This window comes from Nilaparvata lugens, chromosome 8 (assembly GCF_014356525.2).
Source record: "Nilaparvata lugens isolate BPH chromosome 8, ASM1435652v1, whole genome shotgun sequence".
Lineage (NCBI taxonomy): Eukaryota > Metazoa > Arthropoda > Insecta > Hemiptera > Delphacidae > Nilaparvata > Nilaparvata lugens.
In genome coordinates this window covers 3536034-3563856 of record NC_052511.1, presented here as the reverse complement: position 1 = coordinate 3563856, position 27823 = coordinate 3536034, and the positions used below count along the sequence as shown (strand labels likewise).

Below are 27823 nucleotides of genomic sequence, written 5' to 3'. Positions count from 1 at the left end.
CCTCCTTCATACGCCAATATTAGAGTAAAAATCAGACTATAGAGTTATTCATCATAAATCAGCTGACAAGTGATTACACAGATGTGTGGAGAAGCCAGTCTATTGCTGTATTTCCATTAGGTCTATAGTTTCAATCAGGTACTTGTGGATGAGAATACTGCGTGAGGTCTACTGTTCACAGAACTACTAGTATCCTATGACCTATTATTGGATTGAAAAATCATTAGGCCTACCTCAAGACTGGGAAACTACTGTTCTTAAGACTCTTGTAGTGTCATAATAAGAAGTCATACTGCACATTGGATTACCCTATGTTAGTGGGTTTATTTTTTATCTATACTCATGACCTATTTTATATAATTTTGCCCATAACCCTAACAAACTATATCTATATTTCACACTTCAGATATACTTTTTCTGTTTCAATTATTCGATAAGCCTCACATTGTTGAAAGATTTGCCATTTACAGTATATCTATACTCAAGACCTATTTCATGTAATATTCCCTATAACCAAACCCCAACTATACCTATATATTCCTTACTATAACACGCAAGACACGCCTTCCAAAATCTCCAGTATAATTTCTCCAGTCTCATATCACTATGTGTGTAATTATTCATCCTATATGTGTCTCCACACAGCTGGAGCCTGAATATTCCAGTTTTTCTCCAGAATTATTCTTTGAGACGATAATAATTTCGCATCGGAAAAGCCGGGAAACTGGAGGAAAAGTACTGGGAAACCCCCTGCAGTTATTTCTGTCACTGTTGTCTCCGGACTTTTGTCTAACTTGTGATGCTGCAGCAATGATATGAATAAATATATGCTGTGTTGCATATATATGTATTGAACATGGTGTTAGAGTGGGTGTTATGGGGTTGCAGGCTGGGGAGGTATGGAAAGGGTTCAAATATGGGTGGTTGGGGAAGAAGGGGGCTTATAGATTGACATGAGATATAACTATAGAGAGACTAGCCGTTAGGCTCGCTTCGCTCGCCATATCCGTCTAGCCAGGTGGCTCCGCCCCCCTGGACCCGCGTCTGGATCGTCCAAAAATGAGATCAGCAGGTTCGCTTCGCTCGCCTGCATTTTTCATTTGAGCATGCTTCATTCCATCAGTAAGTCAAAGTACTGAGAAAACGCAGAAAAACGCTGATTTTGGGCGTATCTTTGATGAAATATTAAAGTCACCTCATCACAAAATTTCTAAACCCTAGCTAAACCTCTGTACCAAATTTGAACATTTTCTGTCTATTACTTGATGAAAGGACTGAGAAAACGCAAAAAACCGCTAATTCTCGGCGTTATTTCAAATCCCTAACACAACATTATTACACCCTAGCTGAGCTCTGTACTAAATTTGAACAATTTCTGTTCATTTGTTCTCGATAGAGCTGAGAAGGCGCAAAAAACGCTGGAAAAACGCTAATTTTGGGCGTATCTTTGAAAATTTTCCAAATCCGTTCTTAGTGCGCCTCTAAAGGGCCAACTGCACATACCTACCAAATTTGAACGTTTTTGGTCCGGTAGATTTTTAGTTCTGCGAGTTAGTGAGTGAGTCAATCAGTCAGTGAGTGAGTGCCATTCCGCTTTTATATTTATATAGATTATTTTTATAAAGTCAGCACCTGATTGGTTTGCTATCCTTGTCTGTCATCGGACAAAGCAGATAGCTTTGTTGCACACCGTTGCCAAAATGTTTGTGAAGTATGTAGAACTATCATGAACTACCAAAGTATTCAATATCAATAAATTATGGAAATCTAATCATGAAAATTTACAATATTATCTTTGTGAATAGAATATGTAAATTATAGAATAAAAATTATTATTCCTGGACCAAAAATCAAGTGACGAAGCAGTGTGTGATATCATAACCTCAACCTTTGGACAACATTAACTTTTTATCAAAATTTGTGGAAAGAAATAGTACAGGCTCAGCCTAGTTTTCCCTTCAATGTCATAAATTTATATTATAATTGTAGTATTTTGTACAATAAATGAATCTATGAATCTATATATCTCAAGCATGGAGTAAATATTTAGTGTGTGATATCATAACCTCAAACTTTGGACAACATCAACTTTTTATTAAAATTTTTGGAGAAAAATTGTACAGGCTCAGCCTAGTTTTTCCTTTTAAAGTCATAATTATATTATGATTGTAGTATTTTATACAATAAATGAATCTATATAAATGAATATGTTTGGGATTCAAGTGTATAAGAGTTGATAATTATGTATTGTATTTCTACTTTTCTTGCCCTATTACCATAGGTAAGGAAAGTATTGCTTTCCAAAAAAATTAAGGTCCCCTGATTCCAAAAACATGATTTTTGGGTGTTGGTCTGTGTGTGTGTGTGTGTTTGTGTGTGTGAGTGTGTATGTGTGTATGTCTGTGAACACGATAACCCCATTCCTAATTAACTGATTGACTTGAAATATCAAACTTAAGGTCCTTGTACCATGAGGATCCGACAATAAGAAATTTGATTAAATTAAACTCAAGATGGTGGAAAAAATGGCGGATAATTACTAAAAAACCATATTTTCACATTTTTCTCGAAAACGGCTCAACTGACATGAGTCTCCTGGGAAAATTGCAGGAGCTCCGTAATATTATTGAGAAAAATGGCAGATAATTACTAAAAAAACATGTTTTTCACGATTTTCTCAAAAATGACTTGACCGATTTTTTTTCATATTCATACCCTGTTTATTTATTTATTAGCTCTATCAACTGGCATGAGTCTTTTTACTGGAAAACTGATGGGGGGTACACCCCATCCTTGATAAATGGACTTAGTACGGTAACCTTCTTCTCGTGCATGAGGTAGGTGGTAGAGCAGTTTATAAAAGAACACAGTCATAGTCGAGATATTTCATCTGTAGAACGGCTGTTTTGACGACTTTTGAGAAAATCATTGAATTTCACAATTTACACAAAGAAAAAAGTACTCTGAAAACAATTATATTATATAAACATATACAGTAGTCGATCATAGTTTCAAATATGTTGCCGCCAATCGTCATTATGTTATTCCCCTAAATTGCAGTTCCATGCAGTTCAATGAGCAAGGAAAGTTGTGTGAGTGTACCACACCAGATTTTTATTAATTTTCAATCAATTCTGGATAATAAATTATCTCAATATGGCTACTTAAATGTTCAACTATAGAAAATCAAGTTGATATTGAGACAATGACAGAATGGCATAAGCATTAGCATAGAGAAACAATAGCTTGAGTAGATATCCCATGGTATAGGGCGTTTATGTCACAACTTTTACTGTTATCTCTAGCCGATTACTATCGATTATTGTAGATTTTTACTGTTTTGGTCGGGTGAGAGTGTATGAACGGCACAATATGAGAGACTAACATTGTCACATAGCTTCACAGGAAAGAACTACGTGGACTATCAGCTTGAGATAACAATAAAAGTTGCAACATAAACGCCCTATACCATGGGATATCTACTCAAGCTATTATTTCTCTTTGGTATTAGAATCAAGTCGTGCTCTTAAAAAATATAGTACAAGGCTACTACAAATTTGGAACTTGAAGTCCTTACAATATAAGGATACGACTCGAACAATTTCGATCAAATGCAATTCAAGATGGCGGCTAAAATGACCAAAATGTTGTCAAAAACAGGGTTTTCGCGATTTTCTCGAAAACAGCTCCAACGATTTTGATCAAATTGATACCTAAAATTGTCATTGATAAGCTCTATCAACTGCCACAAGTCCCATATCTGTAGAAATTTCAGAAGCTCCGCCTCACCTATGCAAAGTTTGATTTTAGATTCTCAATTATCAGGCTTCAGATACAATTTAAACCAAAAATTTAAAGAAAAAAAGATTGAGCATGAAAATCTCTACAATTTCAGTAACATTTTCACCTAAAATTGAAAATAAGCTCGAAATTCGAGAAGATGTGATTATTTCAATTGCAAACTGTTGGCAACTGTTGATTCTATTAAATCATTCACTATGAAGAGATAGGAGACATCGTGTGTCTCCAGCATTATTGTCCTGTCAGCAGCTGGGTCAGATCTTTGAATAGTAGACATGAGATGCGCATGAATAATTATCATAACGGCAAGGAAAGTTGTGTGAGTGCGCCACACCAGATTTTTTACAATATTAATTCTTTTCTATCTCAAGCTCTTCTCATTCTATTTTCTTTCTCTTACCTTGTCGCCATTCTTTTCCGCAACCTTTCTTCCATTCCCTTTCTTGTTTCTTCTCTTCTCCTTCTTCCACTTATTTTCCTCTTCATTGTCTCTCTCTTTTCATTCAACTTCTATAAATTATTCCTTTTTTATCTCCTTTCTCCTCCCTTGTCACCTGCCTTATTCGCAACGTCTTTTCTCACTCTCTCAATCTATCTCTCTTTCTCTTCTTCACCTTCTCTCCTTCTTCCAATCATCTTTCACATCATTCCTCTCTCCCTCTTCCCAGTTATGTCCTTTGTCTCCAATTCAACTAATTCCAATTCTATTCTTTCTCTCGCTCTTTTTCTCTTGTTCCCACTTTTCTTCCTCCACTTCCATATTCCAGTTATCTTCTTTCTCTCTTCTATTCACTTTCTTTCAATTCTCTTGTTTCTCTCTCTCTCTACCTATCTTTAAGGGTTGTGTGGCAGAGAGAACCAGGAGTTCTAATTCCGCCCTAATATAGGCATATATCTCTCCATTTCTCTCTCTCACTGTCTCTTTCACTCTATATCACTCTCTCTTGTCACTAGCCTCTTTCGCATCGTCTTTTCTCACTCTCTCAATCTATCTCTCTTTCTCTTCTTCACCTTCTCTCCTTCCTCCAATCATCTTTCACATCATTCCTCTCCCCCTCTTCACAATTCTCTCCTTTGTCTCCAATAATTCAACTAATTTCAATTCTATTCTTTCTCGCTCTTCTTCTCTTTTTCCCACTTTTTCCCTCCACTTCCTTATTCCAGTTATCTTCTTTCTCTCTGCTCTTCACTTTCTTTCAATTCTCTTGTTTCTCACTCTCTCTCTACCTCTCTCTCTCTCTCTCTCTCTCTCTCTCTCTCTCTCTCTCTCTCTCTCTCTCTCTCTAACCACTTTCTCTCAGTCCCTCGACACAGTTCAAATCCTATTCAAATATTTAGCAGAGCGCCAAGTCATTCTTGACTCAGTTTCCACTCTTCTATTGTTATAAAGTTTTCATACACCACTACATGAGTTGACTTCAATTTACCAACCCTACAATAGCATAATATACCACTCACCATATCACTGTATATCACTGTATATCACTGTATATCACTGTATATCACTGTATATCACTGTATATCATGAACACATATAGTGAGGTCCACGTTATAATGGAAGTGGAGAAACATGAGAGAACAGCGTTGAGCTGCCGATTTTCTCTGCCTTGCCACTGCCTTCTATAGATGATAGTAACTGGCAAAGTTAGTAGACAGAAGGTTGGTCACTCATCTATAGTATTTTAGTTGAAATGCAATTGGAGTGGGGGAACTGCAGCCGTGACGTAGGCTGTAGTACAGAGTAGGCAGAATATCGCATTCTTGAAAATCATACGGTGACCTGTAGTCAAATTATATAACACAAACATTTTTTGACATGCAAGCTTTCTGTTTCTGTTTCACAATAATTATCAAAACATTTGAATAATACAAGCATTTTGCAATATAAAAGCAAAAAACCCACCTCCTAACCTTTCCTTTCGAACCCTTAAGGTTTCTTTATCTTCTAGGTTGTGTTTATATTTGTAGTTTGGCTATACATCAGCTTGTGAATTTCGGGGATGAGATATTTTGATTCTCGTAGAACATGTGCTCGATACCAGCATGTGTTCAGTGCATTTATATGAATGAAATTCATTGGATTTATCGGGATCGGTTTATTGTTTTATTGAAATGCATTGGTTTATCAAGATTTTTTATGGGTAATCTGAAATTATAATAGTATAACGTTGTCTACTAACGCTTTTCCAGCTTATTAACTTTTTCGTGTCACGTGTTTAGATTCTTGAAAAACTTTCAACTTCATTTTATTCATGAAAAGTGAATGAACTTGATATATTAAACAACATCATTAGAATCGGTGATTAATTCGCTATAAGCATTGAGAATTTTTAAGTTCTAGGTCAATCTTGAGGGGATTAAACGACGATGTATTTGAAGATACAGTGAATAAACTGAATGCTCAGTGTGGTTATTACTCTATCACTCTTTTACTACACGTGACGTCACGCTGGCATTCCCCCCACCACTTCGAATCTTACACATGTGAGTGATCAACCTTCTGTCTACTAACGTTGAGTAACTGGTATATCCCGGCCCGGGCAAGACATTTATCTCGGGCCACTCCCGTGTTTCGGATGGACACGTTAAGCCGTCGGTCCCGGCTGCCTAAAAAGCAGTCGTTAGGTCATGTCAGAGGCCCTGAAATTGATCAGTTGCGACCTGAAAACTCTGACACCAGACCTGAGCCAGCCAGGTCACTCGATATTATTATTATATTATTTATCTGATGTAATATTCACTGTTCATTCTTGTTTATTTATGAGTTTTTTTTTAATAAATTAGTGGTTTTGACAATATAAATTACTTTCAATTGAATAGAGTAGAGGACCAGGAAGAAGGAGAATATCATGGCTGAAAACCCTGCGTGGTTCTCCAAGACTACAATAGAACTTTTCAGGATGGCTGTAAATAAGATATCCATAGTCAGGCTGATCGCCAATATTCGGAACGAATAGGCACTAGCAGAAGAAGAAGAAGAAAGAATATTCATAGGAAACTTTCCGGCTCCTCAGTATTTTTGTTTACTGTCAATATTATTTCTAAACTCATGAATGAACCTGGCTTCCATTTTGTTTTTGATTTCGTGAGCTCATTCACCTTTCAAATTCATTGATAAAATAATCGTAACTCAACTAATCTGTTGTTTGGATACTACTAGTCCGACTTGCATTTTGATTAGATTTTAGAGGATACAAAATTAATGCTTGCTTACTTCTATCATCATCATCATCATCATCATCATCTTCTTCTTCTTCTTCTTCTTCTTCTTCTTCTTCTTCTTCTTCTTCTTCTTCTTCTTCTTCTTCTTCTTCTTTCTTCTTCTTCTTCGTCGATCGATGCAGAGTTGTCAATTTGTCTAAATTCAGACATATGGGCTTGCATGGAAAGATTGAAATTTCGCACAATTTGGCAACACAGCTCTTTTGTCCCAGTCTCAACAATTCCTATTTAGAGTATAATAATCCATTTTTAATCTGGATAGCAATTTATAAGGACGAAAAAAGTTTCAAACAATACTTTTACATTATTTATTTATTACATTTTTTTACAAAAGTTACTTTGAATGAAAAAGACTAAGAAATTGTCAAAAAACCACTGATTTATTGATAATTAGAAAGACCGGTTTTGGTTATTACACCACAGAATATACAGAATGGAAACTTGTAATCAATCGCCTATCCAACCAATGCTTTTTACATGACCCCAATACTAAACACGTCACGTGACCTTGGGAAGTTCCAATCCTGGTCTTCTGATTGGCTCGTGGCAGTGAATGAGATCAATTGATCCGGATCATTGAAGTGATCCGAACCTACCATCAATACTATTACAATGCGGCGCTTCCTAACAAGATGGCGGATTTTGGCGTCAGGGTATAGCCAAGTTTCCGTACTGTATGTATACTGTGATTACACCATTGTCAATCTCTGATAAACTAAAACTAAATACAAGAGCAGCAGAATTTATACTAGTAGGCGAGTACTGCTATTATTGGTCGAGGGCATGAACGCCTGCCATTGGCCTAGCTAGACAGTCTCCTCCCATTCAACGGTGTGACAAAATGGTGTCTAGCTAGGCCAATGGCAGGCGTTCATGCCCTCGACCAATAGCAGTACTCGCCTACTAGTATAAATTCTGCTGCTCTTGTATTTAGTTTTAGTTCATCAGAGATTGACAATGGTGTAATAACCGAAACCGGTCTTTCTAATTATCAATAAATCAGTGTTTTTTTGACAATTTCTTAGTCTTTTTCATTCAATATGAATAATTACCACAATATCAACTTCTCAACTACACAAAAAGTAAAAAGTTACTTTCTAGAAGTATTTAAAGCTTGGCGAAGATGAAGGGATGAATGAAAGATAATACACACGTTTTCATTCATGATAATTTCATGAATGGAGAGAAAAGATGAAGGTGTCACACTATGTCACACAATCTAAGTTAATCTAAGCTATCGCCTAGGTAAGTTAAGAATCATGCCCCTGCTACTCCTTTTGAAAGGGTGACCGCTTGAGCCAACTCCTCTGAATATCATTCACGAGTTTTAAAATCGCTTCCCTGTGATTCGGAACCCACCTTAAACTGTAGGTCCATTCATCTCTTATTATCATCCGCCTTATTAACCACGTACAAGCCTAGAGCTCATGTGGACATCACCCTCAGTAAATAAACATCAGAGAGATTGATTATATGCCTTTATCAGGGCAGAGTTAGGACTCCAGGTCCTCTCTGTCACACAACCCTTAAGCCGTTTCCACACTGAGTTTCCACATGTTTGTTGAAGAGCTCAGGGTTAAACATTTTAAAACGTTTGGACAATCATTGTTTGTCAAACAAAAAATTACTGTTTTTCCAAACATTTTCAGTGTTGACAGCTGTAAAACATAACACCTGTTCTCCCCACATACAAATATTTTGCTTGGTGACGCGTCCACACTGATCACGGGCAAACATTGTTTGTCAAACATAATAAAATTTGGCTAAACTGTTTCAACAAACATGTTTGTCGAACATTTGTTCAGTATGGACACGGCTTAAGAGGGATTGATTCAAAATCATCAGTGAGTCATCCATAACCAAAAAAATCTGGTGTGGCGCACTCACACAACTTTCCTTGCTGTTATGAAAATTGATCACATGACGCTAGTATTCACGCGCATCTCAAGTCTACTATTCAAAAATCTAAGCCAGCTGGTGACAGGGCAATAACGCTGGAGACACACGAGGTCTGCTATCTCATCATAATGAATGATTTAATAGAATCAACAGTTGCCAACAATTTGCAATTGAATAATCACATTTTCTCAAATTTCAAGCTTATTTTCAATTCTAGGAGAAAATGTTACTAACCATTAATTGTAGAGATTTTCATGCTCAATCTTTTCCACTTGAAATTTTTTGTTTAAATTGTATCTGAAGCCTAGGATAATTAGGAATCAAAATTCAAGTCATTCCGTTAATTGGGAGATGAGATATCGTGTACACAGACACACATACACTCATACAGACCATTACCCAAAAACCACTATTTTGGAGAATCTAAAGTTAAACTTTGCATAGATGAGGTGGAGCTCCTGAAATTTTTACAGATATGGGACTTGTTGCAGTCGATAGAGCTTATCAATGACCTTTTTAGGTATGAATTTGATCAAAATCGTTTAAGCCGTTTTCGAGAAAATCGCGAAAAAAACCTGTTTTGACAACATTTTTGCCATTTTAGCCGCCATCTTCAATTGCATTTGATCGAAATTGTTCGTGTCGGATCCTTATATAAGGACCTTAGGTTCCAAATTTCAAGTCATTCCGTTGATTTGGGGATGAGTTATCGTGTACACAGACGCACATACACTCATACACATACACGCACACACACACACACACACACACCACACACACACACACACAACACACACACACACACACACACACACACACAACACACACACACACACACACACAACACACACACACACACACACACACACACACACACACACACACACACACACACACACACACACACACACACACACACACACACACAACACACACACACACATACAGACCAATACCCAAAAACCATTTTTTTGGACTTAGAGGACGTTGAAACGTATAGAAATTTAGAAATTGGGGTACCTTAATTTTTTTCGAAAGTAATACTTTCCTTACCTATGGGGTAATAGGGCAAGAAAAGTAAAATTACTGTTTTTCCAAACATTTTCAGTGTTGACAGCTGTAAAACATAACACCTGTTCTCCCCACTTACAAATATTTTGTTTGGTGACGCGTCCACACTGGCCACGGGCAAACATTGTTTGTCAAACATAATAAATTTTTCCCAAAGTGTTTCAACAAACATGTTTGTCGAACATTTGTTCAGTATGATCACGGCTAAAGAGGGGTTGGTTCAAAATCATCAGTGAGCCATCCATTACCTGAAAAAATTCTTCAATAACATATTTTCCCCAATAAATGTCTCACAAGACTTCGATTTTCCAATCACTTTCCTATAACGTCTTTTCCGATATTGCGTAGATACTATGGCCACGTTCTATATCCATCTATACTCATCTATATATCTATTCCAACCCATTGAATCTCAACTATATATATTCGTTTGGAGCTCAAATATATAATATATCTCCAGTAGTCTACGTGGCAGAGATTCCTTTCAGACGGAGTCCCCGTTCTAAGTTCCTTTTGTGAAGTCCGCCTGCTTTGTCCTGAAAGCGCAGACAGCCAAGTCCTTCTTTAAGTCCTTGCTAAGTCACCTGTAAGCATTGTGCTTCTCTGCACTTAATTCGAGACCAGTTGATTATTAATCTGGTAATGGCTTATTAGTTGTTGAATGAAGCACCTAATTTTATGAATGATAGATTTGAATCCATACGATTTCTCTATCACCTTCTTAACTGACAAATAATCAGTTGACTAATAACTGATCAGTTATCAGGATCAGTTATAACTGATGAATGACTTATATCACTTGTAAGTTATCAGGGACCTTGAGAAAAAAATAAGTAAGTCCGCCTGCTTTGTCCTGAAAGCACAGACAGCAAAGTCCTTCTTTAAGTCCTTGCTAAGTCACCTGTAAGCATTGTGCTTCTCTGCACTTAATTTGAGACCAGCTGATTATTAATCTGGTAATGGCTTATTAGTTGTTGAATGAAGCACCTAATTTTATGAATGAGAGATTTGAATCCATACGATTTCTGTATCACCTTCATAACTTACTGACAAATAATCAGTTGACTAATAACTGATCAGTTATCTCATGAGTAATAGTTATTTGTGCAACTAGTGCGCAAAGTGACAGTTTGCTGCACCGAAAGAAACGTTTACGCCCGAGCCGTAGGCGAGGGCGGAATGGTTTCTTGAGTGCAGCAGAGGAACTTTGCGCACGTATTTCACATTAAGTTTTTCCTACAGTTACCATTGAATATGAAAAGTGGGTAATTATGGGTAAAATTGCCTGAAATCCATCAAATGTTTTTCTGTGTAATTTTATTATTGATAAAAACCTTAATCCTAAAATCCTAAAGTTCTCGTTGTCCTTGGTTATAATATATAATGAATAATAATTAGCGCGTTGTGCTTGGTTGCACCTCTGCTCACTATAGCAGCCCAGTCACTGTTACCAACTTCATTTTGATTTTGCTGCACTGTTGCTCCATATAACCTACTAAGTATTTTGCGTTGCCATGTTGCAAATCTGGAGTGCAGAAAAATTTTTCCCGCACTAGAGCGGAAAAGTGATTCTTTGCGTTCTGTAATCAGTGCAGCAATGGCCACTTTTCAACGTAACTGTAGGAAAAATACATTGATGCAGTTTGTAATAATCTCAAGGTCCCTGGTTTCCCATCAATGTTACTCATATTATTTTCCATGAATCGCTGACTATTGCAGTCTGGGACTACATTGATAAAAAGCCATAGATAGACATGTCCCCCAAAGGATATAGACCTTTGATAAACTTCCATGCTTCATTATTTTTTATTATTCTCAATTTTTTATTGATTCATACAATAATTAAATCATCATAACGAAACGGAGACAAAAAAATAAGGCAACCTTGTGCTATTCCTCTCCCAAATTTAGATAAGGTTACTCATAGTCCAAACATTTATTTTTACTTTCCTTGCCCTATTACCATAGGTAAGGGAAGTAGCCTATTGCTTATCGAAAAAAATTAAGGTACCCCAATTTATAAATTTCTATACGTTTCAAGGTCCCCTGAGTCCAAAAAAGTGGGTTTTGGGTATTGGTCTGTATGTGTGTGTTTGTGTCTGTGTGCACGATATCTCATCTCCCAATTAACGAACTGACTTGAAATTTGGAACTTAAGGTCCTTACAATATAAGGATCCGACACGAACAATTTCGATCGGATACAATTCAAGATGTCGGCTAAAATGGCAAAAATGTTGTCAAAAACAGGGTTTTTCGCGATTTTCTCGAAAACGGCTCCAACGATTTTGATTAAAGTTATACCTGGAATGGTCATTAATAAGCTCTATCAACTGCCACAAGTCCCATATCTGTGAAAATTTCAGGAGCTCCGCCCCATCTATGCAAAGTTTGATTTTAGATTCCCAATTATCAGGCTTCAGATACAATCTGAACAAAAAATTTGAAGTGGATAAGATTGAGTATGAAAATCTCTACAAATAATGTTTAGTAATATTTTCACCTAAAATTGGAAATAAGCTCGAAAATTCGTGAAAATGTGATTATTCAATTGCAAACTGTTGGCAAACTGTTGATTCTATTAAAATCATTCACTATGAAGAGATAGCAGACCTCGTGTATCTCCAGCGTTATTGTCCTGTCACCAGCTGGCTAAGATCTTTGAATAGTAGACTTGGGATGCGCGTGAATACTAGCGTCATGTGATCAATTTTAATAAATGGGAAGGAAAGTTGTGTGAGTGTGCCACACCATATTTCTATTGATTGATACAATAAGTACATCATCAAAATGATAGGGAGAGAAAAATAAGGCAACCTTGTGCTATTCCTCTCCCAAATTTAGATACGGTTACACATAGTCCGAACTTGTATTTTTCATACGAAAAGAAGGCTTCTTTGATTGGTTCTCGTGGAATTAATCACGATTGAAATTCAGCCGGATTTTTTGCAACCGACACTATTATATTCAAATCTCTCATAGCAAGGAGCAGGTGAACAAACCTCACACTTAGAACACATGTTTTAATAGATCTCTTTTATTTGATACACATTACTGAAATTAAAATCTTCATTTATGTTAAGAAACAATAAATATTGGGAAATACCTAATTTCTTGTGATACAAAGACAGACAAATCAAGCATAGATTATCATAATATATTTTATCTTAATAAAACAGGGTTGTCATTTATCCTATTTTACAAAACAAGTGAGTAAAGAAACACAAGTGGTAAGGTTACAAACTTAATCACACAGCTCTAGGAGTAAGAAGAAATAAAATATCTCTAAAATTTGCAATCAAACCATAATCATCCATTCTGTCATTAGGTCACTAAAGAAATACCACAGTTTTATTCTTAAAATCTAAAACCAAATCGTCCTTTTAAAACTTAGTGGGAAGTTCAGTGAATTGATTTTAGTTTGAACGTTGTAACGTAGCTCTACTTGAGAACATTTTTGATAAAGTTTGCAAAAGTTTTTGAAAAATTGAGATAACCCTGTTGATAATTCGTGGGGCATTGTTGGAGATTGAAATTCAGCATGCCTGTTATCATAAACAGAAAACACATTCCAGGTAAAATATTTGTCAAGTGTTTTTTCTTGGTGTATTGAGTCTTTTGATGACAAATTTTGAATTATTTTATACACATTTTCCAAATAAATTTTGTATGTATGATTCCTATCAGGTGTATCAGTTTGCACAATCATATATTTCCGGCATTTAATTTGAATCTATTCCAAAATTTGTGTGTATATCGGTTGAACAAATCAAGTTGAGATGAAGCGTATTGCTTCGATTATATTTTATAGTATATTATATCATAAACCTTATTATATTTTGGATATCATCATCACTTGGAGTATCAAACTTTCTTACCAAATTCAAAACCTCGTGCAAAATTTATAAGAATTGAACTCTTTTGCTAAGAAAATTTCAGTTTTTCATAGTTTGTTTTTGAAATATCAATAACATTTTTCTTGACAGGACCTGAATCTCTCAAAATTGCATAGCAGTGATAGTTTCAAAAATCGCGATTGAATATGGAGCGTTTTTTCTCATTCTCATATCTTCTTATTCTAGTATATTAGTCATTTAATATCAGGTATCTTCAGTGTATTGAACGTAGAGAGGTCAAATTATGAGACATATAAAGTTTTAAGCAGTACAAAAACGTTTGAGATTGATTTCATCATCTATGTATCATTCTTTTCAGAGCTTACAGCTCTGTAAAACTGTGTAAAACTAGAATCTCAATCTGTAAGATCATGTCTTATTAGAATCTCAATTTGTAATATCAATACAGCTTTGTAAAATTAGAACTGTAATATCAATATTCTTTCCATTTTTCTTTTCTTGCAAAAGTCAATAATCTATGTAACTAAAATCCAGCATCCCTTCAGATCATTGCTATGTTTATTTGTTTGTTTGTAACGTATTTATTCACTTGAAGAGATAACATTTGTGAAAACATGTGATCTGATACAAACATGTGTTAACATGCACAGTAGGTTGAACCAGTCTGATAACAAATAAACAAGATCAAGACAGGGTTTCACAAAAGCCTGTTAAATTTTAATTCCAATTAAGTGCTACGAGAAACAATCAGGGAAGGTTATTGTGAGAAGAAGGATTCTCTGATTGGCTATCGTGGCATTTAATCGGGATTAAAAGGTAACGTATTTTTGTGCAACCGGGTGTTGATTTAAATGCTAATCTATCATAATATATATCAGAATAATTCTAATGTTTTGTTGGTGTATTACTAAAAACAACATTATTTATGTAAACTCTTCATTAAATCATTTGAATGACACATAACAATGTATATCAAATTTAAAGACAAAATGAAGCTACATATTCTTATTTCTATAACTACCACTATTTATGTTTATAGAACTGAAGTAGTGGTTGAGGAATTCAGAGCTAAATATTTCAAATGGATGAACAAAATGTGTGAGACTCAAGCTTTACAAATGTTGGGGATTTTCAAGAGCTGAGGCTCAACCTTCACAGATGTTTAAAATTTTCAAGAGTCAAAGCCGCGTTCAAACCAGAGTTGTCAACTGAGTTTTCAACAAATTGGAGCAAAATCCTGCCGATTTCTCAAAACACAGCAACATTTTGTTGTCAACTTGTGAAAATCCTTGTTTTCAACAATATTCCTGTTTCCCACATCAGTGTGGAGAACACTGAGAAAGTTGCCAACAAAATCTTCCCTCTCCAAAAGTTTACACCGACCACATTCTCTAGACAAATTCTTTGGCAACAAGTTTCCGACTTTTTCGCTTCTCATTTGAAAAAATAAACTTGTTCTTATCAGAAAATTGACAATTTTTGTGGAAAACTATTTGTGTTGACGCAAAGTGAATAGAAATGTTGTGGACAACATTTTTTGACACCTTTGGTGTAAATGCATCTTGAGAGTATTTGAAATCGGACAAATCTGTATTTGAACTTTTGTATAAATTAGAATTTATTTAAATTGGAACCGTTTTGGGCACAAGCTGGTACTTTTCTGTAAGTTGTGTTATTCTGAATAATTGAATAGATAAATAAAATCTCAATTCATTCAATCTGCAGTTGAACATCATATTGTAAATTCAATGTTTTCAAATCTTTGAACCTACTATACAGAAAAGTATATTAATAATAATATTCGTATGGCTTCTATTGGTAGGGAGCTCCTTACGGAAGTTCCATCTGGCCTGAATATATCATTTAAGCTGTCAATGGGCCTTACGACAGTTTAACGTACCCATCCGAGAACACGATTTCGTGTGCCCATCCGATTTTGTTATTGATTAAAGCTATAGAAATCTGTATCATGATTATCTCCTGGGAGTTAAAGGATATCTTTATACTAGTAGTTCTGTGAACAGTAGACCTCACGCAGTATTCTCATCCACAAGTACATGATTAAAACTATAGACCTTATGGAAATACAGCAATAGACTGGCTTCTCCACACATCTGTGTAATCACTTGTCAGCTGATTTATGATGAATAATTCTATAGTCTGATTTTTAATCCAATATTGGCGTATGAAGGAGGCTCCTTTTTCCTTTTATATTATCCTTGAAATGCAAAATTTCCAAAAACCGTGCATATACGTCGACGCGCAATTAAAAAAGGAAAATACCTGTCAAATTTCATGAAAATATATTACCGCGTTTCGCCGTAAATGCGCAGCATATAAACATTTAAACATTGAGAGAAATGCCAAACCGCCGACTTGAATCGTAGACCTCACTTCGCTCGGTCAAAAAATAAGTCAGAGTGAATGAATCGCTGAGTAAAAATTGATGATTATGTAATTGAATTAATTTATTAATAGAATGTATGAGTTAATGATCAAGTGAATAATTAAAATATTTTGTATTACTTCGAACTCATTCTACTAAATTTCCTTACGATTGATTGAAAATAGATTTCCAGTTGATTTTTCAAAATGCTTGTGAGCAACTTTTTTCAACTCATTGCCTAGTCGTCTAGTCTGCCTGGTCTAGTGAATTTCAAATACATCTCTGCTCTATCTCTGGTCAATACATTGAAACATTGTGAATAAGTACGTTAATAAACCAATGACACATTGTAGATGTACTATTGGTATATCTATGTCGATAGATGTGAATGTACCTTTTTGCTGACTGCACACTGACATTGCAACTTCATGCTGTAATTCATTATAGATTTGCACGTACAAGTTGTTCGTACTTTTATTATATGAATATAGGCCTATTCACATCATTATCCAGGCAGATATCAGAGTTTTAGAAAAGATGATGACGGATTAACTTAATGTTTTCTAATTCTATTTTCACTCAGGTATCTTATTGTTATAGCTAATATTTTCCTGATTTTATTGTCGTTCAGGTGTCCTATTATCATAGATTAGCTCAGGGATTGTCCTATTATTAAAGCTTAGCTTGTCCTATTATTTTCAAGTCATATCTTAGGGATAAGATAGCACCGGAATTTTCCAGTCATGCTATTCTGTCTGAGAAATATTGAAGTGTGTATTTCATGTGAACTTAGAACTTTGTAATCTATTTCGAAATTCAATGTTTGTGAGTTTATGTTGGAGAAAATATGAGTTGGGTTGCATTTCGATTGATTTTGTTTAAATTTAAATTGATATTACAGATGAAACATTTTTGAATAGTAGCGCTCATCAAATTTCCATCTAGCTGTTTACCCTGTTGTCAATATTTGCAGTAGCAGAAGTCTTCGTGGTGAATTACAGCATTTAATTTGGATTTTCGTTTAATTATAATTATTAATTAAAAATTGCTATTTGTTCCAATAATAAATCAGGTTTGTTGTGATACGGACAAAGAGAATGTGTAGGCGTTACACATATTTGAGTTATAAAAACTGATTGCTGGAACTAATTTCTCTCAATTAATGTTTTTTTTTTAGAAAATTTGCAATAATTTTTGTATTTTTGTGTCTAGGTGGAGAGCATCCGTTGGCGAACTCTATCTCGCAGGTTCTAAACTATCAGAGAGGCTACTCTAGTTCCCCGAACTCTGCGTCCACGCCTCCGCTCAAGAATGTCTTTGACTTTCCGGTGAGTTTTACTGAAAAAAATACTTTATTCTGCATATTTTTCTGAATTATTTCAAATTTAATGCATGTATTTCAGTCGAAGTGATAAATTCAATGTTTGTATTGGAACCAATATGAACTATAGTAGGCCTTCTTCCATTTTTTAACAGTTATTTAATCAAGTTTCGAATCATCAATGTTCCATTAAGGCTGGGTTCCTGCATTTATACTAAAGTTGTCAACATGATTGTAGGCCTTATCCAATTTTTGTACAGTTACATACACAAGTTTCGATTCATCAATGTTTCATTGAGGCTACGTTCGTGCATTCATACTAAAGTTGTCAACATGATTGTAGGTAGGTCTTCTTCAATTTTTGTACAGTAACATACACAAGATTCGGTTCATTAAGGCTTGGTTCCTGCCAGTGGCGTAACGTACACCCCCGCTACCCACGTGGCGCGGGGGGGCCCGGGCTAGGGCCCGGAAAATATGTAGGCTAATATAGGTTTTCTGAAAAAAAATTTCCCGGTCTAGGGGCCCGGGTAAGGGCCCGAAATGATAATTATATATTGCATACTTTAAAAAGAAAAATTAAATAATCATGGAAGTACTTTTGTTGAAAAAGCAGAAGTTTTATTGTGAGAAATGGCAGGTTTCATTCATTGTGTAAGAAGAATATGCAATAGAACAATGTTATCAGTCTGGTTATAAATTAATATCAAGAGAATACAAGTAGAAAATAATGAATAAGGTAATAAAGAAAAACAATCATCGTTCAAATCTACTCGTAATAATAATATTATAGTTCCATTGACAGAGCTTCAATGATTGTGTTTATGATTTATTTATTCATTTATTATTTATTTATTTATTTATTTATTTATTTATTTATTTATTTATTTATTTATTTATTTATTTATTTATTATTTATTATTTATTTATTTATTTATTTATTATTTATTTATTTATTTATTTTTATTTATTTATTTATTTATTTATTTATTTATTTATTTATTTATTTAAAAGGTTAGCAAAAATACAAGAATCGGAAAAGAAAAAACAGGCTATTGCCTAAAACTTCTTCAATTTCCTAATTTAGTTTTAAATTGTCCAAATATTATAGGTTATGTCCATTCAAATTTCTACACCAAATCACAATCTAAAATTAGAATAAAACAAACAATTTTAAATTTGGATGGATTAATAATAAAAGTTTCTAAAAACATGAAACAAACTATAAATTCACAAAAATAAAGAATAAAAACACTTAAATTTTGAGCTCGAAAATATCACATTCACCATTGCTATATAATCGAGCTTATTGAAAAATTAGGAATGTTGTTTGTTTACAATCATTATTAAATTCAATTATTAAAAACACACAAAACAAGACAAAACAAAAAAAATCATTATTTAATTTAAAAATTTAAATCTATACATCCGGTGAGACAATCCAGACCAGACTGAGACTATTCAAACCACTCTTACTTATAGATAAGATTTACTTCTTTTCTCTCTGATTCAAACAAAGATTGTCAGAATGGTTCTAAAGTAGATCGTTATATTAATTTATTTACTATCTTTAAGTAAGCATTGGAGGAAAGAAATTATTTCGAATTTGAATTTAATTATGCCTAGAAAAAGTTCTTATTCTTTTCTTTCTTTTCTGCTTTTCTTTCTTCATCGTCCTCCCTGTCACGTTCTTCTTCTATTTCTCCATCATCATCATTTTTACCTCTATCTTCTTCATTTTCTTCTTCTCCTTCTTCTCCTATTTTTTTCGTCTTCTTCTTTTTCTTGTTGTTCATTTTCTTCTTCTTTCTATCATCTATGGTTACTCACTCTTTTTCACTACTCTCTCTAAGATTGGTTCATCATCGTCTTTCATTCTCTCCTCACTCTTTTGTATGTCATTCCCCTGTTTCTTCTCTCTCTCTCTCTCTCCATCTCCATTCCCATCTCATTGTAAATCTCCTTTTCTCCATTTTTAACTTGATTTTTTAATCTTCATTTCTTTTTCTTTTTCTTCCTGTTCTACTTTTCTGCGCCTTTTTTGCTAATCGCTCCTCCACTCCTTGTTCTTCTTCTCTTCTGCTACTCACCCTTCTTCTTCTTGTTATTTTTCTGCTTCTTCTATCTCTTCTCTTTCTTCCCCACTTCTCCTCCTTCTTTAAATTTTTTTACTCTCCTAATTTTCCCCCCTTCATTATTCTTCTTCACCATCTTCTTCTTCTTCTTCTTCTTCTTCTTCTTCTTCTTCTTCTTCCATCTTCTTCTTTTTCTTCTCTCCTGCTATTCACCCTTCTCCCTGTCTCTCCACTTCCTCTTTATCTCTTCACCCACCACCACTTCCCTACCCCTTCTTCCTCTCTTCATTTTCACCACTTTCTCATTCCTCTTTTCCCCTTTCTACTCTCCTCCTCCATTCTTCATTCTGCATTTCCAGGTGCTGAGAAAAGCAAACTGAAATAATGATGACGCATTTTGTGAAAGTTTAGATAATTTGTGCAGGGAAGCATCTCAATTTTGCAATCAACTAGTGTGTGTTGCTTCACAAGGGGTTGGAGAGAGAGAGTCAGAGAGTGAGAGAGAGTGAGTAAGTGAGAGGGGTGAGGCTTGAGCCACACTATTACAGGAATGTCTGCAAAATATTTCAACTTTGTCCTTCTGCGAGTCCTTGGTCCTTGGTCCTTTTGCCCCCCACAACACACTGTCATTTAAACCACAAGTAGTGCACATAGTTTGTGGGCACAGTGAGAGAAAGAGATACAGAGAGCGAGTGAGAGAGAGAGATAGATATAGAGATAGCTGTGAGATGTTGTAGAATTAGAAGGAGGAGATGATAGGTGGAGAGAAATGATGGAAGACATGATGGAAGGAGAAAAAAGAGCTAGATGAATAGAGCATAAAGAAAGGAGAGGAAAACAAGAGATAGAGTGAGAAAGAGGTATTGTGAGAGCAACAGGAGAACAAAAATGGTTTGTGGACATAGTTATTAGAAAAGAGTAGAGTACTTTATTCATATATGTTACAATACATCCTGGCTTATACACTAATTTACAATAATTACAGTAGAGCTAATTTTATTCAACGAATTCCAGAAAGTATGAGAATTTATCAGGAAGTTTGAATGCATTTTGATAACGATAAAATAATAGGTTATTTTAATGTAAATACATAATCCGGCGGTGTTTCAAGAAATAACTTTCGATTCTCTGAAAACGATATCAAATAATATCCCTCCCATCAATACACGATCGGAAGAGAGAAGAGTGAGAGAGAGAAAGATAGAAAGAAGCCAGTTGAATGCTGTAGAATGAGAAAGTGGAGATAGTAGAAGAGAGAAAGAATGAGAAGGGAAAGATGGATGTATAGAGTGTAAAGAAGGGGAAAAGAAAAAGAGATTGATTTAAGTAGTGCTTTATTTTTGCAGATTACAATATGTACTGGCTTATACACTTCCATAAAGCTCACATTACAGCAAAGATTTATGTGAATCCACATGATATAAACTGGGATAATAGTTATTAAACTGATATGAATGACATGATATGAAAAAAATTTAATTTAGAATTACTGTAAAATAATTTTGATTGGTGAAGCTTTGAACAAATCAATGTTCATGGGGGCCACATTCTCTCAAATCAGCAAATTAATATCAATATATGGTATCAATACTTTTCAAACAAATGTAACTTAAGTTATATGATTCATGTATTCAACATGTCTTCCTTCTGAATGCTAACTCTTTGGAAATAATGCTCGGAATATCCTTCCCAGTAACTCTCTACCAAAGTGAGTAGAGAGGCAGGAAGACAGAGATAATGCTAGTAGAGAAAGATAGGAGAAGTGAAGTGATAAGAAAACAACAAAGAAGATAGAAGAGGAAGAGAATGCGAGAAGAGAAAGAGAGAAGTAGGGGTAATAAGGAGGAGAGAGTCTAAGAAGATGATGAGACGGAATTGAAATGTTTGCAGTTCGTGTGCCACCATTTAATAATTATTATGGAAATTTGCTGACGCTTCACTTTTAAGCCAGATAAATTAATATGAAATGTATTTATGTTGCGTTAATTATTCGAGTCTGTGGCACACATTCCAACTACACTAAATCATCTCCCATTCCTACTCTATTCTAAGGGATGAAAATAGGTTATGTATTCAACACAATTTGAACATCTTACTTAAAATTTACGTTTATTAGAGAGTTTATTGAGGGAATTAGTTTCTAATATTGAAAGTACGGTACTGTTTACCACATTGATTTTCAAATTTTCAAATTCAAATTCTTCAAATTTGAATACATATTCCAATTTCCAAATTGCCTCCAATCTATATATATAAAAGCAAATGGCACTCACTCACTCACTCGCAGAACTAAAAATCTACCGGACCAAAAACGTTCAAATTTGGTAGGTATGTTCAGTTGGCCCTTTAGAGGCGCACTAAGAAATCTTTTGGCAATATTCCAACTCTAAGGGTGGTTTTTAAAGGTTTAAAGTTCGTCTTTTAGCATGTATATTCTTCTTATTCCAATCTCTTAATTATAATTGTAAAATGTCCATACCATATGTTAATATAGAACTATAATCTAGAGAGAGTACCTCTTCGAAACAGTTGTTAACTGGTAACTAAATTAATAATTTTGTAAGGTTGGCATTAAGTTGAGTTGACTTTGTTAGGTTGGCACCAAGTTGAAGATTGAAATGCATTTATCGCGGAAAAATTGATTGGGCACTGCTACTTCAATCAGAGCTATTACTGGGATATTATATCGCCTGATATGGCGAGCGAAGCAAGCCCGCTGATCTAATTTTTTACGGGGGTCCCCCTCGTTTTTTACGGGCGGAGCCCCCTGGCTAGACGGATATGACGAGCGAAGCGAGCCTGAAGGCTAGTTCCTACTATATTCTGATTGATGAAAATAGGTTATTCATCCAACACAATATTAGATCATCTTACTCTAAATTATTTGAGGGAATAAGATTCTAATATTAAAATTACAGTACTGTCGATCACATAGAAGGAATTTTCAAATTTGAACACATATTCCAACTTCCAAATCACCTCCAATCCCTACTCTAATCTTACGGATGTGAATATTTCATTTATTCAACACAATTTGAACATATTACTTGAAATGTACGTTCATTTGAGGTAATTCAATTTCTAATATTGAAAGTACGGTACTGTTGAACACATTGGAGAAATCTTCAAATTTGAACACATATTTTAACTTCCAAATTGTAGTATTGAAATTTATGTTGATCACAACAATGCCATCTTTAAATTCGAAAGAAATTGGGAGATTCTGTGATTCACATTAATTTGAACAAGAGATCTACATTTTCAACACACTTCCTGAGCTATTATTATTTCATTCTTTGATATAACTTAGCTTGTTACATCAGACTTGAGAGTTTTTGCTTCAAACTCAACTCAAAACTGGAAGTTCATTTCAAATTGAAAACAATATTGCCGAACATCTTCTCAAAAGTTGAAATTCAACTATCTCTTAACTCCATGTTAAGTAAACTATCTCCTCTAACTCAACACGCAAAGCTGGAAATTCATCTCAAATCAAGAATAATAATGTCAAACATCTTCTCGAACATTGAAATTCTACTATAACTCTTGTCATTTGTGATAAAGAATCAATCAATAAAACTGGAAGTTCATTTCAAATTGAAAACAATAATGCCGAACATCTTCTCAAAAGTTGAAATTCAACTATCTCTTAACTCCATGCAAAGTAACTCCTCTAAATTAACACGCAAAGCTGGAGATTCATCTCAAATCAAGAATAATAATGTCAAACATCTTCTCGAACATTGAAATTCAACTATATCTATTTTTTCCCTCTTCACTCCGTTGAGCAAATTCCAAAGATATTTCAAGAAATATTTAAGCAAGGAAGTTAATAATTTTTATTGGCTTTCATTGAAAGTCAACCATCTATCAACAATGATCATTCAAACTGACAACGAATAACGTTTAAAAAATGTCTCATTCTTGAAGAAATATTGTCTCCTAACGAGAAATTCCATATTCCTCTTTCATTGATAATCAAATACTACAATAATTCTTTGAAGTATTGTTTTCAATTCTCATTTTTGAAATCTGGTATATTGAAGTGAACATTTCACATCGATACTCTACTTTTTCAAAGGAGGAATAATGTGAATTTATGCAATATACTATCAACTTTCAATTTCTAGAAATGATAACGTATTTTCATAAATCTCGGCGGCCAGAGAATTTAGATCTTAAATTGAAATGCAAATGAATGAATTACATTCTATACTACATTCTGTTACGTGCTCAAGTGATAGAGTGGACATCACTGTCCAGGCAGATATCAGAGTTTTAGAAAAGATGATGACGGATTAACTTAATGTTTTCTAATTCTATTTTCACTCAGGTATCTTATTGTTATAGCTAATATTTTCCTGATTTTATTGTCGTTCAGGTGTCCTATTATCATAGATTAGCTCAGGGATTGTCCTATTATTAAAGCTTAGCTTGTCCTATTATTTTCAAGTCATATCTTAGGGATAAGATAGCACCGGAATTTTCCAGTCATGCTATTCTGTCTGAGAAATATTGAAGTGTGTATTTCATGTGAACTTAGAACTTTGTAATCTATTTCGAAATTCAATGTTTGTGAGTTTATGTTGGAGAAAATATGAGTTGGGTTGCATTTCGATTGATTTTGTTTAAATTTAAATTGATATTACAGATGAAACATTTTTGAATAGTAGCGCTCATCAAATTTCCATCTAGCTGTTTACCCTGTTGTCAATATTTGCAGTAGCAGAAGTCTTCGTGGTGAATTACAGCATTTAATTTGGATTTTCGTTTAATTATAATTATTAATTAAAAATTGCTATTTGTTCCAATAATAAATCAGGTTTGTTGTGATACGGACAAAGAGAATGTGTAGGCGTTACACATATTTGAGTTATAAAAACAACTGATTGCTGGAACTAATTTCTCTCAATTATTGTTTTTTTTTAGAAAATTTGCAATAATTTTTGTATTTTTGTGTCTAGGTGGAGAGCATCCGTTGGCGAACTCTATCTCGCAGGTTCTAAACTATCAGAGAGGCTACTCTAGTTCCCCGAACTCTGCGTCCACGCCTCCGCTCAAGAATGTCTTTGACTTTCCGGTGAGTTTTACTAAAAAAAATACTTTATTCAGCATATTTTTGTAGATTATTTCAAACTCAACGCATGTTTTCCAGTCGAACTGTTATATCCAATGTTTGTATTGGAAGCAATAATGAACTAGAGTAGGCCTTCTTCAATTTTTTAACAGTAACTCACTCAAGTTTCGAATCATCAATGTTTCATTAAGGATGGGTTCCTGCATTTATACCAAAGTTGTCAACATGATTGTAGGTAGGCCTTCTTCAATTTTTGTGCAGTTACATACACAAGTTTCGAATCATCAATGTTTCATTAAGGATGGGTTCCTGCATTTATACCAAAGTTGTCAACATGATTGTAGGTAGGCCTTCTTCAATTTTTGTACAGATACATACACAAGTTTCGAATCATCAATGTTTCATTAAGGCTGGGTTCCTGCATTTATACCAAAGTTGTCAACATAATAATTGTCGGTAGGTCTTCTTCAATTTTTGTGCAGTTACATACACAAGTTTCGATTCATCAACGTTCCATTAAGGCTGGGTTCCTGAATTTATGCCAAAGTTGTCAACATGATTGTAGGTAGGTCTTCTTCAATTTTTGTGCAGTTACATACACAAGTTTCGATTCATCAATGTTTCATTAAGGCTGGGTTCCTGCATTTATACCAAAGTTGCCAACATGATTGTAGGTGAGTCTTCTTCAATTTTTGTACAGTTGCATACACAAGTTTCGAATAATCAATGTTTCATTAAGGCTGGGTTGCTGCATTTATACAAAAGTTGTCAACATGATTGTAGGTAGGCCTTCTTCAATTTTTGTACAGATACATACACAAGTTTCGAATCATCACTGTTTCATTAAGGCTGGGTTCCTGCTTTTATACTAAAGTTGTCAACCTAATTGTAGGCCTTATCCAATTTTTGTACAGTTACATACACAAGTTTCGATTCATCAATGTTTCATAAAGGATGGGTTCTCGCATTTATACCAAAGTTGTCAACATGATTCTGCCTAGAAAAAGTTCTTATTCTTTTCTTTCTTTTCTGCTTTTCTTTCTTCATCGTCCTCCCTGTCACGTTCTTCTTCTATTTCTCCATCATCATCATTTTTACCTCTATCTTCTTCATTTTCTTCTTCTCCTTCTTCTCCTATTTTTTTTCGTCTTCTTCTTTTTCTTGTTGTTCATTTTCTTCTTCTTTCTATCATCTATGGTTACTCACTCTTTTTCACTACTCTCTCTAAGATTGGTTCATCATCGTCTTTCATTCTCTCCTCACTCTTTTGTATGTCATTCCCCTGTTTCTTCTCTCTCTCTCTCTCTCCATCTCCATTCCCATCTCATTGTAAATCTCCTTTTCTCCATTTTTAACTTGATTTTTTAATCTTCATTTTCTTTTTCTTTTTCTTCCTGTTCTACTTTTCTGCGCCTTTTTTGCTAATCGCTCCTCCACTCCTTGTTCTTCTTCTCTTCTGCTACTCACCCTTCTTCTTCTTGTTATTTTTCTGCTTCTTCTATCTCTTCTCTTTCTTCCCCACTTCTCCTCCTTCTTTAAATTTTTTTACTCTCCTAATTTTCCCCCCTTCATTATTCTTCTTCACCATCTTCTTCTTCTTCTTCTTCTTCTTCTTCTTCTTCTTCTTCTTCCATCTTCTTCTTTTTCTTCTCTCCTGCTATTCACCCTTCTCCCTGTCTCTCCACTTCCTCTTTATCTCTTCACCCACCACCACTTCCCTACCCCTTCTTCCTCTCTTCATTTTCACCACTTTCTCATTCCTCTTTTCCCCTTTCTACTCTCCTCCTCCATTCTTCATTCTGCATTTCCAGGTGCTGAGAAAAGCAAACTGAAATAATGATGACGCATTTTGTGAAAGTTTAGATAATTTGTGCAGGGAAGCATCTCAATTTTGCAATCAACTAGTGTGTGTTGCTTCACAAGGGGTTGGAGAGAGAGAGTCAGAGAGTGAGAGAGAGTGAGTAAGTGAGAGGGGTGAGGCTTGAGCCACACTATTACAGGAATGTCTGCAAAATATTTCAACTTTGTCCTTCTGCGAGTCCTTGGTCCTTGGTCCTTTTGCCCCCCACAACACACTGTCATTTAAACCACAAGTAGTGCACATAGTTTGTGGGCACAGTGAGAGAAAGAGATACAGAGAGCGAGTGAGAGAGAGAGATAGATATAGAGATAGCTGTGAGATGTTGTAGAATTAGAAGGAGGAGATGATAGGTGGAGAGAAATGATGGAAGACATGATGGAAGGAGAAAAAAGAGCTAGATGAATAGAGCATAAAGAAAGGAGAGGAAAACAAGAGATAGAGTGAGAAAGAGGTATTGTGAGAGCAACAGGAGAACAAAAATGGTTTGTGGACATAGTTATTAGAAAAGAGTAGAGTACTTTATTCATATATGTTACAATACATCCTGGCTTATACACTAATTTACAATAAATTACAGTAGAGCTAATTTTATTCAACGAATTCCAGAAAGTATGAGAATTTATCAGGAAGTTTGAATGCATTTTGATAACGATAAAATAATAGGTTATTTTAATGTAAATACATAATCCGGCGGTGTTTCAAGAAATAACTTTCGATTCTCTGAAAACGATATCAAATAATATCCCTCCCATCAATACACGATCGGAAGAGAGAAAGAGTGAGAGAGAGAAAGATAGAAAGAAGCCAGTTGAATGCTGTAGAATGAGAAAGTGGAGATAGTAGAAGAGAGAAAGAATGAGAAGGGAAAGATGGATGTATAGAGTGTAAAGAAGGGGAAAAGAAAAAGAGATTGATTTAAGTAGTGCTTTATTTTTGCAGATTACAATATGTACTGGCTTATACACTTCCATAAAGCTCACATTACAGCAAAGATTTATGTGAATCCACATGATATAAACTGGGATAATAGTTATTAAACTGATATGAATGACATGATATGAAAAAATTTAATTTAGAATTACTGTAAAATAATTTTGATTGGTGAAGCTTTGAACAAATCAATGTTCATGGGGGCCACATTCTCTCAAATCAGCAAATTAATATCAATATATGGTATCAATACTTTTCAAACAAATGTAACTTAAGTTATATGATTCATGTATTCAACATGTCTTCCTTCTGAATGCTAACTCT

At 34.7% G+C, this 27823-nt stretch overlaps 1 protein-coding gene across 1 annotated transcript in view; it reads left to right on the top strand.

Annotated features, from left to right (window-relative positions):
* The window catches only part of LOC111051954 (cytoplasmic polyadenylation element-binding protein 3), a gene marked incomplete in the record, with an annotated part of 134648 nt that overhangs the window by 26743 nt on the left and 80082 nt on the right, over positions 1–27823 (top strand). Inside the window, 1 exon segment of the mRNA XM_039433752.1 lies at positions 17448–17562. Coding sequence (XP_039289686.1) covers positions 17448–17562 — 115 coding nt within the window.